Below are 14,418 nucleotides of genomic sequence, written 5' to 3'. Positions count from 1 at the left end.
TGAAATTAGGGATGGTGATACCCCCCAAAGTTCTTTTATTATTATTCAGTATTGCTTCAGATTTCATTTTTGTTTGTTTTGTTTGTGTGTGTGTGTGTGTGTGTCCATATGAAGGTAAAAATTTTCCATTAAAGATCTGTGAAGAATTGTATTGGAATGCAAAAACCATTATAATATGTTTTTTTCCTTTCATAGCACATAAAAGTGTGAAAATATGTGACAGTATAGCAACTTTAAAGAACCCTGTCTATCAGTCTATATAAGGTATTTATTTGAAGCATTAATGTTAGGAAACAGACACCTATTCATCTTCTCTTTTTCCACCCCATCTTTTTTGTTACTTTAGACAAACAAAGGGGATGCCCTTGCTAATCGAGTCCAGAATACTCTTGGAAGCTATGATGAAATGAAAGATCTACTAACTAACCATTCCAGTCAGAATCACCTGGTGGGCATCCCGAAAAATTCTGTGCCCCAAACTCCTATCAGCAAAAGTGAAGCAAGCTTTTATCCAGAACAAAAAAATCGAATGATACCATCTCACCAGGAGAATACCCAATCCTCAGCACCAATGCCTCCACCTTCAGTTGTGATACTGAATTCCACTCTAATACACAGCAACAGAAAATCAAAACCTGAATGGCAACGAGATAATCACAACACTAGTCCTGTACAACCAAGCCAGGCAACTAGTAAGCCAAACAAGATGCAGACATCCACACAGGATCCACCTCAAACCCGACTGGAAGACTTCTTTGTCTATCCAGCTGAGCAACCCCAAAGTGACACAGTTGAACAATCTAATCCATCTGCAAAGGAAGATGACACCAAGTCTGGAGAAGATGCTTTCAAAGAAATCTTTCAGTCTAATTCACCAAAAGAATCTGATTTTACAGTGCAAGCACCTGGGTCTCCCCTAGTTGCTTCATCTTTATTAGCTCCCAGCTGTGGCCTTTCTGTCCCAACCTTCCCACCTGGGCTTTACTGCAAATCAAGTATGGGGCAACAAAAGCCAACTGCATATGTAAGGCCCATGGATGGGCAGGACCTAGCAACTGACATCTCTCCAACACTGAAGCCTTCCATTGAATTTGAGAACAGCTTTGGAAACCTCTCCTTTGGATCACTGTTGGATGGGAAACCCAGCACAACCAGTTCAAAGACCAAGCTGCCGAAGTTCACAATCCTGCAAACAACTGAAGTAAGTGGTTTTTAAAAAATTTTCCATGATTGGTTTTCTAGTCACTGGTAACTACGCATATGCAACTCATTTATCATATTGCTCTGTGTGCATACCTCTCTTTGAGGTGAGTTTGATTCATGGTCTGGGGTAACTTGGGACACAAATGAATAACACTTCAAATACGGTTAAGTCTCCATAATTTGTGATGTCGAAATATGTGAATGAAGCAGTGTAGTTATAAAACAATTTTAGAAACTTATCTTGTAGTGAAATTATGTACAAAATAATAGCATTCTCTAGAATCAATGCACTATTTTTTCTTTGAAACAAGAACCCATATAGCCCAGGTTGGCATCAAATCCTCAAAAAAGGAGCCAAATCTACTGATCCTTTCACTGCCACAGCCCAAGTGTTCTAAGTACAAGGACACACAACAGCACTCAGTGCCTAACATAACAAGGCATTGTGAACACTCCCTTAGAGTTTTCAGTGTGTCTACAGGGGTGTTCTTTGACAAGGTATTAATATTATCTTTCATATCTCCCATATAGCCTCTTACAAAGAAATAAGTAGATAACGATTAAGACAGGTCTTAGGGATCCTGAGATAGCCCGAATGGAAACCGCTGCCCACTGCCCTTTCAAGCACATGGCTTCTAAGAAGTCACTTTCTTTAGGTTTAATTTCTTTAACTGATAACGCGAAGCTTGAAAAAACAGGGGGAGAAAACATGTTAACATTCTTATTCAATCGGAGTTATTGGTCAACAGCCCAAATTGATAGACATTCTGAGTCAGTACTGTCTAAATTGCAAAAGTATAATCCAGTAAGGCCTTAAGCTTGTCTTCTTTTCTTCATTCTCACTAGAGAATGTGGTGACATTGGTGAATAATACAAACACAAAGCAGGAGAGGCCTAGGAAGGTTGATTGTATTTTGTGGACTTACATTTTGATAGTGTCTCATTTTGAGGTGATTTGGGTTTTGTATTATAACTCATGAAGTCTTGCCAAGCCTGCACCTAAGTATCTCTCCGATCTGCCTCCTCGTCCCTACATTTGGTGCCTTTGTCTATGAATTGCTATGACCATCCATAACTACCCACTGACTCCTGTCCCATGTCTCTTTCAAACCATCCTCTGTATACAAGTCAGTACCTTCCTTTGATTCCTTACTGCATTGTCATTACTTTCTGAGATAAGCCAAGGGTTCTTCCTGGTCTATGCGTCTTCACAGTTTGACTTCACTTTTCCTTTCATGAACAAAGGCAACTGTTGGGTAAAAAATGTATCCTCAGCTGTGTGTAATTGTATTATTTCTGCCTATGCCTTATTCTATTCTACTATGTAGTCACTAAGGAATCTTAAACTTAATTTCTACTGCATGTCTTAATACTGAGTTTTAACATAAAAACTAAATATGGATATGCTATGAAAGAAGAGGCTAATAGGAAATTGGAGTGTCATATGACCCTTTCCTTGTCTGAGTACCTACTATTGCTCTCTCTTACATAGCAGTGGCATCTCTCGGTACTGACTTGCAAGTAGCGCTGCTGCATGAACAGTCTGCTAGGCTGATCCATAACTCATTAACAGAGAGACAGGTCACCCATCCAGTGAGATCCATTCTGTTGTAATCCTCTTTCTTACACATTCACAAAATGGCTGATTCAGTTTCAGAAATGACTTCATGGTTTTTCCTCAATTCTCCAATACACCAATGAGAGGAGTATTTTCAAAGTGTCTGAGTGAGCTGTCATCTTCTCTGGATGTGATTATCCAAGGAGTGATGGTTCAAATTGACTTTGGTAGAGTTTTGTCAAGAAAATGGATCAGGTGCAATAAAATCATGATATGATATCAGTGAGGAGAGAGTGTTTATTTTAAAATAGTGGTCTCAAAGGATTTCAAACAGGGGGAGATTGAAGCTTAGGAACCTAAAGCCAAGGAGAAGAAACAGATTTGAGAGGCAATGTGAAAATCAAAAATAGGAGGAAAGAAATTGAGACATTAGAGAGCCCAACAGAGAGCTTAGAAGGGTGTAGGTTGTAATGTGGACATAAATATAAACAGGGTGGAGCATTATGGAGCTTTGAACCTAATGGAATTTATGTGGCTAAAACTCTGACCAAGCCTGAAAATTTACTCTATTAAATCTTGATGCACTTTTCAAAAGCACTTAGCATTAGAATTCAGACCCAGTGCACAGTGCCAAGAATGTCAACCACTAGGTTCTGGGTCCCTAGTCAGTACAGCTATTTTTGATGGGTTGCAATATTTCTTTGAATTATTACCTTAAAGATCTATCTACAGAGCAATTTCAGTATTTTTTAAGCATTTGCAATTTTTCTCTGGATCTAGTGACAAGAAGCTGACATGTTTTAATGAAGTTTGTTTGCCATGGTTAAAAAGCAAGAAAAATTAAATGACCAGAAAACAGATATGACTCAAACATATACAAATAATCAGATATGCTAATCTTCACATATTCAGAAGTTAAAATTTTTGTTAAAACATGTTATATATTTGTGTGTGTGCATGTGTGTGCATGTGTGTGTGTGCACGCACACATGTTCATTTAGATATATATTTGGAAGGAATTTTTATTTCTTATTCTTAAAACTTTTCCTTGCCTCTTATAGTTTCTATACCACAGTAAGAAGATAAAAAGGCCAACCAACTGTATGGCATAAAATTAACTGTCCAATTGGAACATATCATTTAAGCAAATAATTTTTATTTAAAAATAACATCTTTAAATTTTTTAACATTCCATGCCACTAAATAAGAGTAATGTACTATGTAGTTGTGTCCAGAAGGATTTTTAGAAACTGAATCTGAAAATAATAAAAGCTTTATTTATGTCCAGTGGAAACTGAAAGTTGTTTATAAATTTTGTTTTCTTAAAAACTAAATTGTTGATATGTAGAACTTTATACATGATTCTGTTACAAATGTTTGGTTTTATGTTTTTGCTTTTTTTTGCATTATGATGAAAATATGATGGTATAGATAGCTTTGCATATTGTTGTAATTTCAGTCTTTTATTGGTGTTCTTTGCAAATGGGAGATCCAGTGTCTCATATAAAGTATCTCAAATAACCTTTGAAAAATATGGCACTAACGGAGAGAGTGATATCATCCCAAAGGGTTATTTGCTTCACAGGCTGCTGTTGGCTGTGGTTTAAGGTTAACTAAGCCTCCAATTGATTCAGAACCAGGAGGCTTATACAAAAGTTTAAGGGAACTGATATACTTTAATGACCGACTAGTTTCATCACCTAGCTGTAAAATTTTGTTCACATTCATAATTCTGCCTCCTTTTTTATACCCTGTGCAGTAAGCACTGTCAGTGAGCACTATAAGTATAATTAGCTTTAGTTATCATGTAGTGAGTGGTAAACTCTCATCTTTTCTGAGAGTACCATGGAGAATGCTGAAATCTTACCACTGAGAGTATGACAGTGATTGCCAGCTATATGGAAGTAAGATAGGTAGTTCTATTGAAGATTAAAAGTCCACAATACTGCTGTCTGTAGCATATGCTATGTATTTTCACTGGATGAACATCACGTGGTTGTTGTCTATTCTTATTAAAGTAAATGAAGATTCAACCTCAGCGATAAGTGGTCTAATATCAACTTTAAAAAAAGGAATATGTACACTTTATATGGTTTCACGCATTCTGGATGTGAGAAAAGGCCTTCAACCTTAATATTTGTGCATAGATGTGTAGAATCCAGAAGGTTCTGTATGTGTACGTTGGTGCTTGCCTCTTTATGTTTTTGGATAAATTTTTCTAATTAGTTCATTGTATTGGTATTACATTCATTTTTCCAAACACATCGTTTCATATTTTTCCTAACTTTAAGGTTTGCTGAAGCTAAATGAAGGAAATCAAGCAGAATTTCTGAAACAGGTAGTAAAAAATCCCCTTGTGCTTTGTGTGAAGACACAGATGAAAAGAGAGGAGTCATTTAATGTGGCTATATTTCAGTAATTAGAAAAGGTATTCTGAGGAGAACCATATACTATTCCTAGAATAGTTGCCCAGATTTATAAAACATTAGTTTATAGGACTATACAGGCAGAGTTTCACAGAGAATGATTAAGAGATAGATTTTGAACTTGGTCTTAAATGCTAAATATAATTACAAATTTGGAAGGCAGGTCATATATATTCATATTAGTAATAGACGGAGAGAATGGAATATAAAAGTTGGAATATAATTAAAAATGTTGGACTTTTTCTGGAAAAAGACATATTTGTCTATAACTAAAGGTTTGTAGGATTAAAGTGAGATAGGGCTAAAGAATACTATTTTGTCTTGAATAGATAGGCAGTGTGGATGTCAGAATACAATTGTATACTATACATTTCAGTTTCCCTGACTTCACTGGTAATTGAGAAACTCTAAAAATGCTCAACCGAGCCTCCTTATTCTTTGTTCAATACAATGTGGTCATCCCTGAAACCACACATATACCACCAACAAAAATGAACACAGTAGGTTGAGCTTAGGCATTTGTACATGCATGCACACACATATAAATATATGTAGCCATAATAATCAAAGTGAAGGAGGGTAACAGTTTAGGAGTGAGGGGAATGGGAGGGGGATAAAGGAAGAAAAGGAAGGGGGAAAGTTATGTACGTCTATTTTAATTTAAGATGTATATAAAAAGCTAATTTCCCCTAGAATTCTGAAGTTCTGAGTTCCCCTGTGCTTGTTCTCTACTTTCTTATAAGAAAAAACATCACATTTCTTCTTTTCTAAACTGCAAATCTGCCTCTGGGGGCTGTCTTAAAGGTCTTGCTAAGATAAAGCAAAAATGCCACTTCCTATGTGATTCCCTGCTCTTCGTTCATTTCATTCCTCCCTTCATTTACTTATTAGAACTAATCAAACAGTGGTGCAAAGAAACACTGGCATTAACACAATTTTGATTTCCTGATTGTTCTCTTTCTTATTTCTTCAGGTCCTGTCATTCCTCACATGTATTCTTTTCCTTCCTGAGGTTATATACAAGTAATAGTAGCTATCAGCTTCCTGAAAACTGTCAGCCATATCAAAATTCCAGTCTTCAAAGCTAAAAGAACAATTGTTTTACATTCATTGCTCTTGGCATTCTTTGTTTTTAAATCTTTTGTTATTTCTATTATTTTCTTTTTGATTGAAAATAAGTCAAAGATTATTTTATTCTTATTCTGTTGTATAACTTTAGGTATATTATACAAATATGATTATCACCATTACCAATAATAAAACTTAAAACATCACACTTTATTAAGTTTTGTGATTCTTTAGGAGATAGCTCTAAGCAAATGTTTCTGTGAGGGAATGTGTGGTGTATTTGCAAAGCCCAGTTTCAATGAGTTATACTGGCACTTGGGATCTACTGGATTGTTTTGGTTTATGAATTGGAGAGTGGTTTTACCTTCCTGGACCTCTTGTTAGACTGGTTCCTTGGTAGACCACTAACAGTGTCCTTCTCCTTCCCAGGTAAGCCCAACTCTATTTTTTTTCTAAAGTTAGTTTATCCAGTCCCTTCTCATTTTCCAAGATTATCCATAAGAGGACAGAATGGCGGACATATAGTCCTTCACATTCCTCATTACCACCTTTATAATAATCTAGGAGTTACTGACACTAGGTAAATGTGAACAACTGAGCATATTTGAGGAATAAATTGAAATTAAGCCTAGAGAATTATTATATTTCAACTTTCTAATAATAACTATATAATACAAAAGCATTCAACCAAAATTCTTAAGTTATGGACTCATCAAATAGCCTTCTAATCCTTTTGTTACTACCCACTAAAATACTGGAGAACAGAGAACATCTATTTTCATATTATGTCCAGGAAAATATTTTGACAGATTCAGTATACAGTAAAGTGATAAGCCTTTGTTATGTGTGTTCCAAATCATGCTGTTATCACTGGATACATTGATTAGTTCAGTACTTTCTGAGACAGCCATAAAAAAAGAATGACTTTCATTCTGTGTTAAAGAATAAGAAAAATTGATAGGTAGATAACCATATTGATTCCACTAAAACAGTAAATACAAAGGGCTCTAGAGATGAGTTGTAGAGTTGTTTATGGGTGCTGTAAGTGTTTAGTATTTGTAATTACTGTGAAAGGAAATAATCATTAATTAACCATTATTTTAAAAATGAAGTATTCTTTGCCTGCCAGATTTAGTTTACAGTATGGGTGACAAAAACAAAAGCCTATTGCTATAATACAAGGTCTCATCTTGACCCAGTCCTAACAAGATCTTAAATGGCCATTATTCATTTTTCACTTAAAAAGAAACCAAGTTTATGGTCCCTTGATTAAAATCACAGGTCAACACAGTTGACCATGCTGGACGTGCCTATGTAAAGACTGACATTTCTTTCATGACATTTAGCAGAAGATATAGTAATGTATATACATTAGTTACTTTTGTAAAAAGAACTTTTTAGCATATAGAGCATGGATATAACGAGCTGGATTCCGCTAAGCATAAAATACCCTTGCTATGTTCATATTTCAAAGGTCTGAAGTTAATCATAGGAAACGAACACTTTTTTGATATTACAGCTTACAGTCTCAAGTTTTTAAATTACAAACATGTTAAGAAATTGTGTTTTGCCATATTTCTAAAGGAGTAACATATGATGCAACTTGTTAGGGGACATTTAATTGGTTGAAAGGCTTCTGAGTCTTTGTCACTTTGGTAGGATGATTTTAACAGTATACCCAAATAGCACAGCTAACAACGAAGACATCTATGGATGAAATCCAAATATTAAGATAAAAATCATGTGCAAAAGAAAGACTAGTAAAATTTGAAAATGAAAACAAGCAATTCGAGGGGAATAAGATGTATCCCAAATGCTGCAGCTCATCAATTACATTAATTTCACAAACTGCTTATCATATGTGGAGATACATGCACTTAGCAAGGAATAGGCAGAGTCCCCCCCCCACACTTTTCATAAGTAGTAAATAGGTGAGTCTCACTGTATAAAGGGATGCTGAAAAATGATAGACTGACTACTTCAGAAAATCCCTGTGCGAATAAGAACAGCTTGCTTCTTAGGTGGTGAAATAGTAGTAGGAAAAAAGAACTTCTTAGTTAAGACTTTAAGGATGAAGAGAAGTTGAGCTAAGGTTTTGAGTAATGCAAGTGTTGATGGAAAAAGAAAATTGTGTCTTAACAACCTGAAATGGATTGCATAAAGACACTGCTTCCTATGATACAAAGGTATCACGGCAGCTCGTTGATTCAAATGGGGATCGTAATGGAATTTTAAAAGTGTTGTAATTTTTTGAAAAGGTTAGTATTGGATGCCATATTGTATAGTTTCAGGGATCAATATTCATATGGAATACCACATGAATAATGATTACTGGAGCTATGTAAAAAGATGGTGCTGGCTTGAAAGTAAAACTGCTCTTTGATCTTTCCATTTAAGGATTTCTTGTATTCACCCAGGACTTTATGAAAGCTTACTAGGAAGGTTAGTTTTCTCTGAGAAGTCCCAAGATTTTTTCCATGAAAATCGAAAACCTGCCCAAGATATTGATCAGAATGTTCTCCTGGATAAGGTGGTTATTATGAGACTATGCATATTCATTGGAATAAATGTAACCTTCAAATTCTTGAGAAGGTAGAAGAATCTAAGCTTCCTTTTCAATCAAGATTGATAGGTAGAATGGGCTTACAATGAAGACTTTAGTCACAATCTATAATATGTTTCAGATATGTGTAGACTAAAACATCCTTTTAAATGTTAGTTGGCAAAATTTTCCCAGCAAACGTATAGCACAATAACACCTTTCAAGTTTTTCATTGAACTCTTCTACAATGAATCATGTGCACTGGTAGAAAGATTCCTTAAAAGACAAATGTTATAAGATTCTATATTTTCATTTACCCTTTATTGTTTTTCATTCATTCAATAAACTTTTATTAACCACTTGTTTATTCCAGGTAGTATGCTAAGGAGCTAGAAACCTAACTTGAGAATGCATCACTGTTGGTAGTTTCAATTAGGAAATACAGAAAAAAAAATGAAAAAAAAATAATAGTAAAGTGAGGAAAGGGTTTCTTTAATTTTCTCTGGGAGCAGAGAGGCTTGTAAGACTCTCTGGGGTATTTCAGAAATCTTTGTAAAATAACCTGTATGCTAGATCTTGAATTTGGGTTTAAAATTTTCTTGAAAACAGAGCAAGTTAAAAGTAGGACCGATGATGCTGTTGCTGGGAAGTCATGAACCATAGCAGTTTTTGAGAAGTTCTAAGAGAAGATAGCTGAAAGACTTAAGAGTACTGTGTCAGTTTTTGGTAATAAGGGAAGATATTAAACCATTTAGGGGTATCAAATTGAAGCTTGGTCAATGGTGTTTTAAAAGGTAATTGGCAGAAGAATGGGAAGAAGGGGGTCAAAAGCCTGAAAAGGCCACCAAGATTAGAACCAGGAGATATGTTGAGTGAGCTGGCAGAATATACTAGGACAGAAATGGTAGCAATTTGAATTAAGTCTATTTCTGAGATAGATTTTTATGGTTGATTCAATGGGATTAGGTAGCTAATTAGATGGGCTATTAAGAGCAAGCTAGAAGAGAGACATAAAATGATGTTGCAATAGAACAAATAGTGAATGGTGCTGCCATTATTGAAGATTCTTTTCTTGATACTCAGACCTTCACAAAGTAGGCAAATTTCTCTTTTTATTACTTTTAGCACCATGCTATCATGATGTCATAGTTCTTAATGTTGTTATGGTTACACAGTGCTCCTTGTGTAAAGCTATGTAAAAAAAAACATAGTATTTTATGTATCCGTGAAGAATTTATTTCCTACAAATGACTTTTTTGAATTGTCACTGAAAAACTAATAACTCCTCTCAGAAGGATTATATAGCAGTTTATAAACATTAGGAATTATGTTGGATGTTTCTTTAAAAGTCATGGGAATGGAGTCTTTAAGTTACAATGATAGTTGTGACCTTTGCTATTTTTCTTTTTGTCTTTTCTTTTTTCTTTTTTTTTTTGGTCTTTCTCTCCTTTATACTGAAGCTGTCTTCAAGTGACTTATAATGAGGCATTAGAGTGACATTGCACTCACCCTCAACACACCTGATGTAAAATTGAGGGAGAAATCATATTATTGGAAATTAGTGTATGTAGCATAGAGTTGTTTCACCTTGTATAAATTTTTATCTTAAATATTGCAGTGGCCTACTTCCTTAGAAATGCGTTGTGTATATGGTCATTGAATTTCAGCTAAGATCAATGGACTTTTGGTAGTGGAAGCTGGAAAAACACGAGTATAACTAAGTGTATAATATTTTGGAGTCCATAGATTGTTGGGTTGTAATTGTAATTTTCTGTCACAGGGAAATTAATTATAATGTGCTTGATTAGTTTTCACAATACAGTCCTATAAATAGTTTTTTGAAATTATCTCTTTAATACCTGTATAATTTCTTATTTTTAATCATTACAAACCTGTAGACTTTGGAAGATGAGAGTGTCACTTTTAGCAATGGAGAATCTAGAGAGCAGGTAGAAGGTTTCACTAAAGCCTTTTTTGGCAGCTAATTATGCAAGAAACATTGGGCTCTCTACTCCCAAGTCCAGGCAGTTAGTTAAAGGAAGAAAGAAATTCAACACCTTAAAAATAGCTCATATTCTTTTAATATACATATGCAGTATCCCAGAAAGCTGAGTTATTATTTTAGTGAGTCCTTGGGAGTGGTGGTAATAATAATGGCTCAATTTATGGAATAAGAGGATCTTGATACTGGAAGAACTGCACAAAGTTTACTGGCTCAGTAACAACATATTTTCATGTTTTTAGTCTGCATATTTCTTACTAGGGAGTCTTTAAAGGTCACAGGGAGAAACTTGATCCCAAAACACTTCCTAATAAACAAGTAGGTCATGACACTTGACCATTTTGCACACCTTGAGGCTACAGATGTTAATTCTTCGTTTGGTCTATTCTTGGAAACATATTAGCCTAGCCATATTAAGAAAACATCTTACATCTGTGTTTTGACTTCAACCTTCCTTCCATTTGAGAGAAGAGTGAAAAATCATAGCTATTGTATGTTTTTAAACCTTCTTGAAATTACCTCTAAAGTGTAACAAGATTAAAAGACTGAGGTTAATGCCTTACACACACAAAGGGGGTGGTGGTGGAAAGAGGTGCTGCTTTGTTTATGTTCATCTCTGAAACAGAGTTCATCAAAACCCATAACAATATTTTTATGCTTTATAAATAGTAATGCTTTGGAGTATTAAAAGATATATTACATTGTGAACAAGTTAATGAAAAATGGATCTTGTTTCTGAGTTTTAATTATAACATCATTCATTATGTGATTTATATAGGTAGATAAATATATTTGTAAGCCATATAAGCATGCACATATAAAAGCTGTATAAAAACAAGCAAAGACCATACTTGTTCACTGTTAAGGAATGCTTATTGTTGTTTTTAGTGACAACCCAATAGTGATGTCAAAATGGTATAAGTTAAAAAAATTCAACTGAACTGTTTTTAAAATTACATCCTCATAAATCAGGAGAATATGGTACTAAAACTAGAAATAACTCTTCCACTTTTACTGCTATTCTTCAGTTCAGGTTTTGCATCCCCATTTAATTTGTAAATCATTATTTATTCTATTAATTAGTATTAACTTTCTTGTTAGTAGTCATTAATTATCCTCAAGTTTTAAATGAGATAAAGATGCTTTGAGAATATGCTTTTAGCAGAATATTAATATTTATTTTCAGTTGTCCCTTTAATTATTCATGTGAAAAAGTTTAAGAATGAAAGTCAATGGTATAATAACTTTCCAGATAAATGAACTTTGTTCTTAGCGAAGAATATGACATCCTTACAGCCCATGCAAACCAATATACATATATTTCCAGGATAATATCACTGAATACTGTCTCTTAATCTAATTCTTTTGTGTTGTTGTTGTTGTTGAGACAGGGTTTCTCTGTGTGGTTTCTCTGTGTAGCTTTGAAACCAGTACTGGAACTAGCTCTTGTAGACAAGACTGGTCTCGAACTCACAGAGATCTGCCTGTCTCTGCCTCCTGAGTGCTAGGATTAAAGGAGTGTGGCACCACTTCCCGGCTTTAGTCTAATTTTTATGAAAGTAACATTTTATCATTCTCCCTGTCATCTTTTATCCTAAGTGTGTAAAAGAATTGTGTGTTGTTTAATTACAAGGTTTATCATTTTCATTCACTAGGGGAGGCATATCTGTGACATTTGATTTCAATTATACCTCAATAGGTGATTATTTCCTTACATATATACATTAAGGTGAAACTAGTTTATAAACGTAATAAGAACTATAATTCTGAAAAAGGATTCATATTTTGAAGAAAATCAATATTCCCAAAGATGAGAGCAATACAGCTAGATTGTTCTCAGCCATTATGATGAACAAAAGTAATTTCCTGGAAATATTGATAGTTATTCATCCAGTTATTAATATTGATAACATCAATATACATAATATAGTTCTAATCCTTATTATGGTCAAAAATTTTTGAAGACAAGGATTTTTTTCTAATTTCAGTTACAGTGAATGATACAGAGAAAATTCTTATTAAACAAATGATGAATAACTGAATGAATCTTCTGGTCATCACATATATGCTACAAAGACAATAATCACAAGAAAATAGGTATGGGAAGTATGGTAATAAGACAAAAACATAAAATTATTTGGTGTGGGAGAAATGTCTGTATTCTGTCAATTATGTTTTAAATAAAGGCTGATTGGCCGGGCAGGAGATGAAGGCAGGGAAACCAGACAGGAAGTAGAAATGATGCAAGGAGAGCAGGAGAATTCTGGGGAGGAAGAAGTTGATTCCTCCCACTCCTGCCCAGATCACCGAAGCAGCGGGATGTGAACTGCCCCACTGAAAACGGTACTGAGCCACATGGCTAAAATAGATCAGAAAAATGGGTTAATCAAGATGTGAGAGTTAGCTAATAAATAGCCAGACCTAATGGGCCAATCAGCATTATAACTTACAGAGTTCTGTGTGGATGATTTTCTCTGGGACTAAACAATTGTGGGGACCTGGTGGGAGGACAGAAAAGCACAAACAAACAGGCCCACACATGTTACAATTATTATATGCAAAGCCTATAGTTTTTGATTGCCCATAGACTCCTTTGACCTTCAGAGAGAGTACTGAGGTCATCAGGCACAGTTTTATTAATTCCAGCGACTTGCTAAATGAACTAGTCAACACCAGTAGGCTTTTGTCAAGCTTCTATTACATGTAAAATTTGATGCCATATATTTGAAAGAGACAAAATTGAAAATAGTCATATCCTCCTTTTAAAAACTTGTGCCTAGCAGGGAGAGGTACATATACATATGACACCAAAGCAAGGTTAATTATTAGAGTTTCAGTGCCAGGGGAGCCCATATGAGCAAGAGATGCATGCATGCTGTAAAGTAGATCTAAGGTGTGCTGTGGGAGCTCCTTCAGCTCCTTCAGCCAACAGCCTTTGAGATACCAGCCACTCACTTGCACGTGGTCTCTTATACTATAAATGCAGCTGTAAAGTGTGTGGCACCACAATCTCTGTCTACAAAAATGAATGTAGATCTAGGATATTGTAAGGGAAGTATAGCCACCTCATTGAACCATCTAAAGCAGTATAAGGAGACATGGTCTTTCACAAACTTCCAGAATCTTAGAACTGTTTAAGATGCTCATAAACTAGATCCTCTCTCTAGAGACACTGGAAATAAAAGACAATATTTTAGACTTCCTGAAGATAACCGGTGGTTCTTTCAGAGAGTCTGTGTGTCGATATTTGACACAATTCATATACAGGAGAAATTCTAACTTTGACATGAAGCAGAGCCAAATTCACATCTCAATTTACTTCCTTTAGTCACTTGCTTTGGGCAAGTTTCTCAAGTTCTTACAGTGCATTTTCTCCTATGTAAAATGTGTATAACAATAACTTCTCAGACAGTTTGACACCGAGTGTGTTAATAGGAATCATTTAGTCACATTGTCAAACACCAAACATATTTTACTATTCTCAATGCCTGCCATGTTTCTATGTATTTCCAGCAAGGACAAAGGAATTGGATACATTGCTAGACTATTATTTAGAGATGTCATTTCTCCATGCTGTCCTACACAATATCAGTAGGATTTTAAATACACCTCAAAATGT

The 14,418-nt window shown here is 34.9% G+C and overlaps 1 protein-coding gene across 4 annotated transcripts in view; it reads left to right on the top strand.

Annotated features, from left to right (window-relative positions):
* The window catches only part of Aff2 (ALF transcription elongation factor 2), a 536,897-nt gene that overhangs the window by 176,388 nt on the left and 346,091 nt on the right, over nt 1-14,418 (top strand). For all 4 annotated transcript variants that reach the window (XM_085684655.2, XM_048457673.3, XM_085684654.2 and 1 more), the window contains exon 3: nt 347-1,201. In XM_085684655.2, the coding sequence (XP_085540781.1) occupies nt 347-1,201 (855 nt within the window). The remainder of the gene's footprint in view (nt 1-346; nt 1,202-14,418) is intronic.

Source organism: Myodes glareolus, chromosome X (assembly GCF_982192425.1).
Source record: "Myodes glareolus chromosome X, mMyoGla1.1, whole genome shotgun sequence".
Taxonomy (NCBI): Eukaryota; Metazoa; Chordata; class Mammalia; order Rodentia; family Cricetidae; genus Myodes; species Myodes glareolus.
Note: the sequence above shows the minus strand (reverse complement) of the source record. Positions and strands in the feature narration are given on the sequence as shown.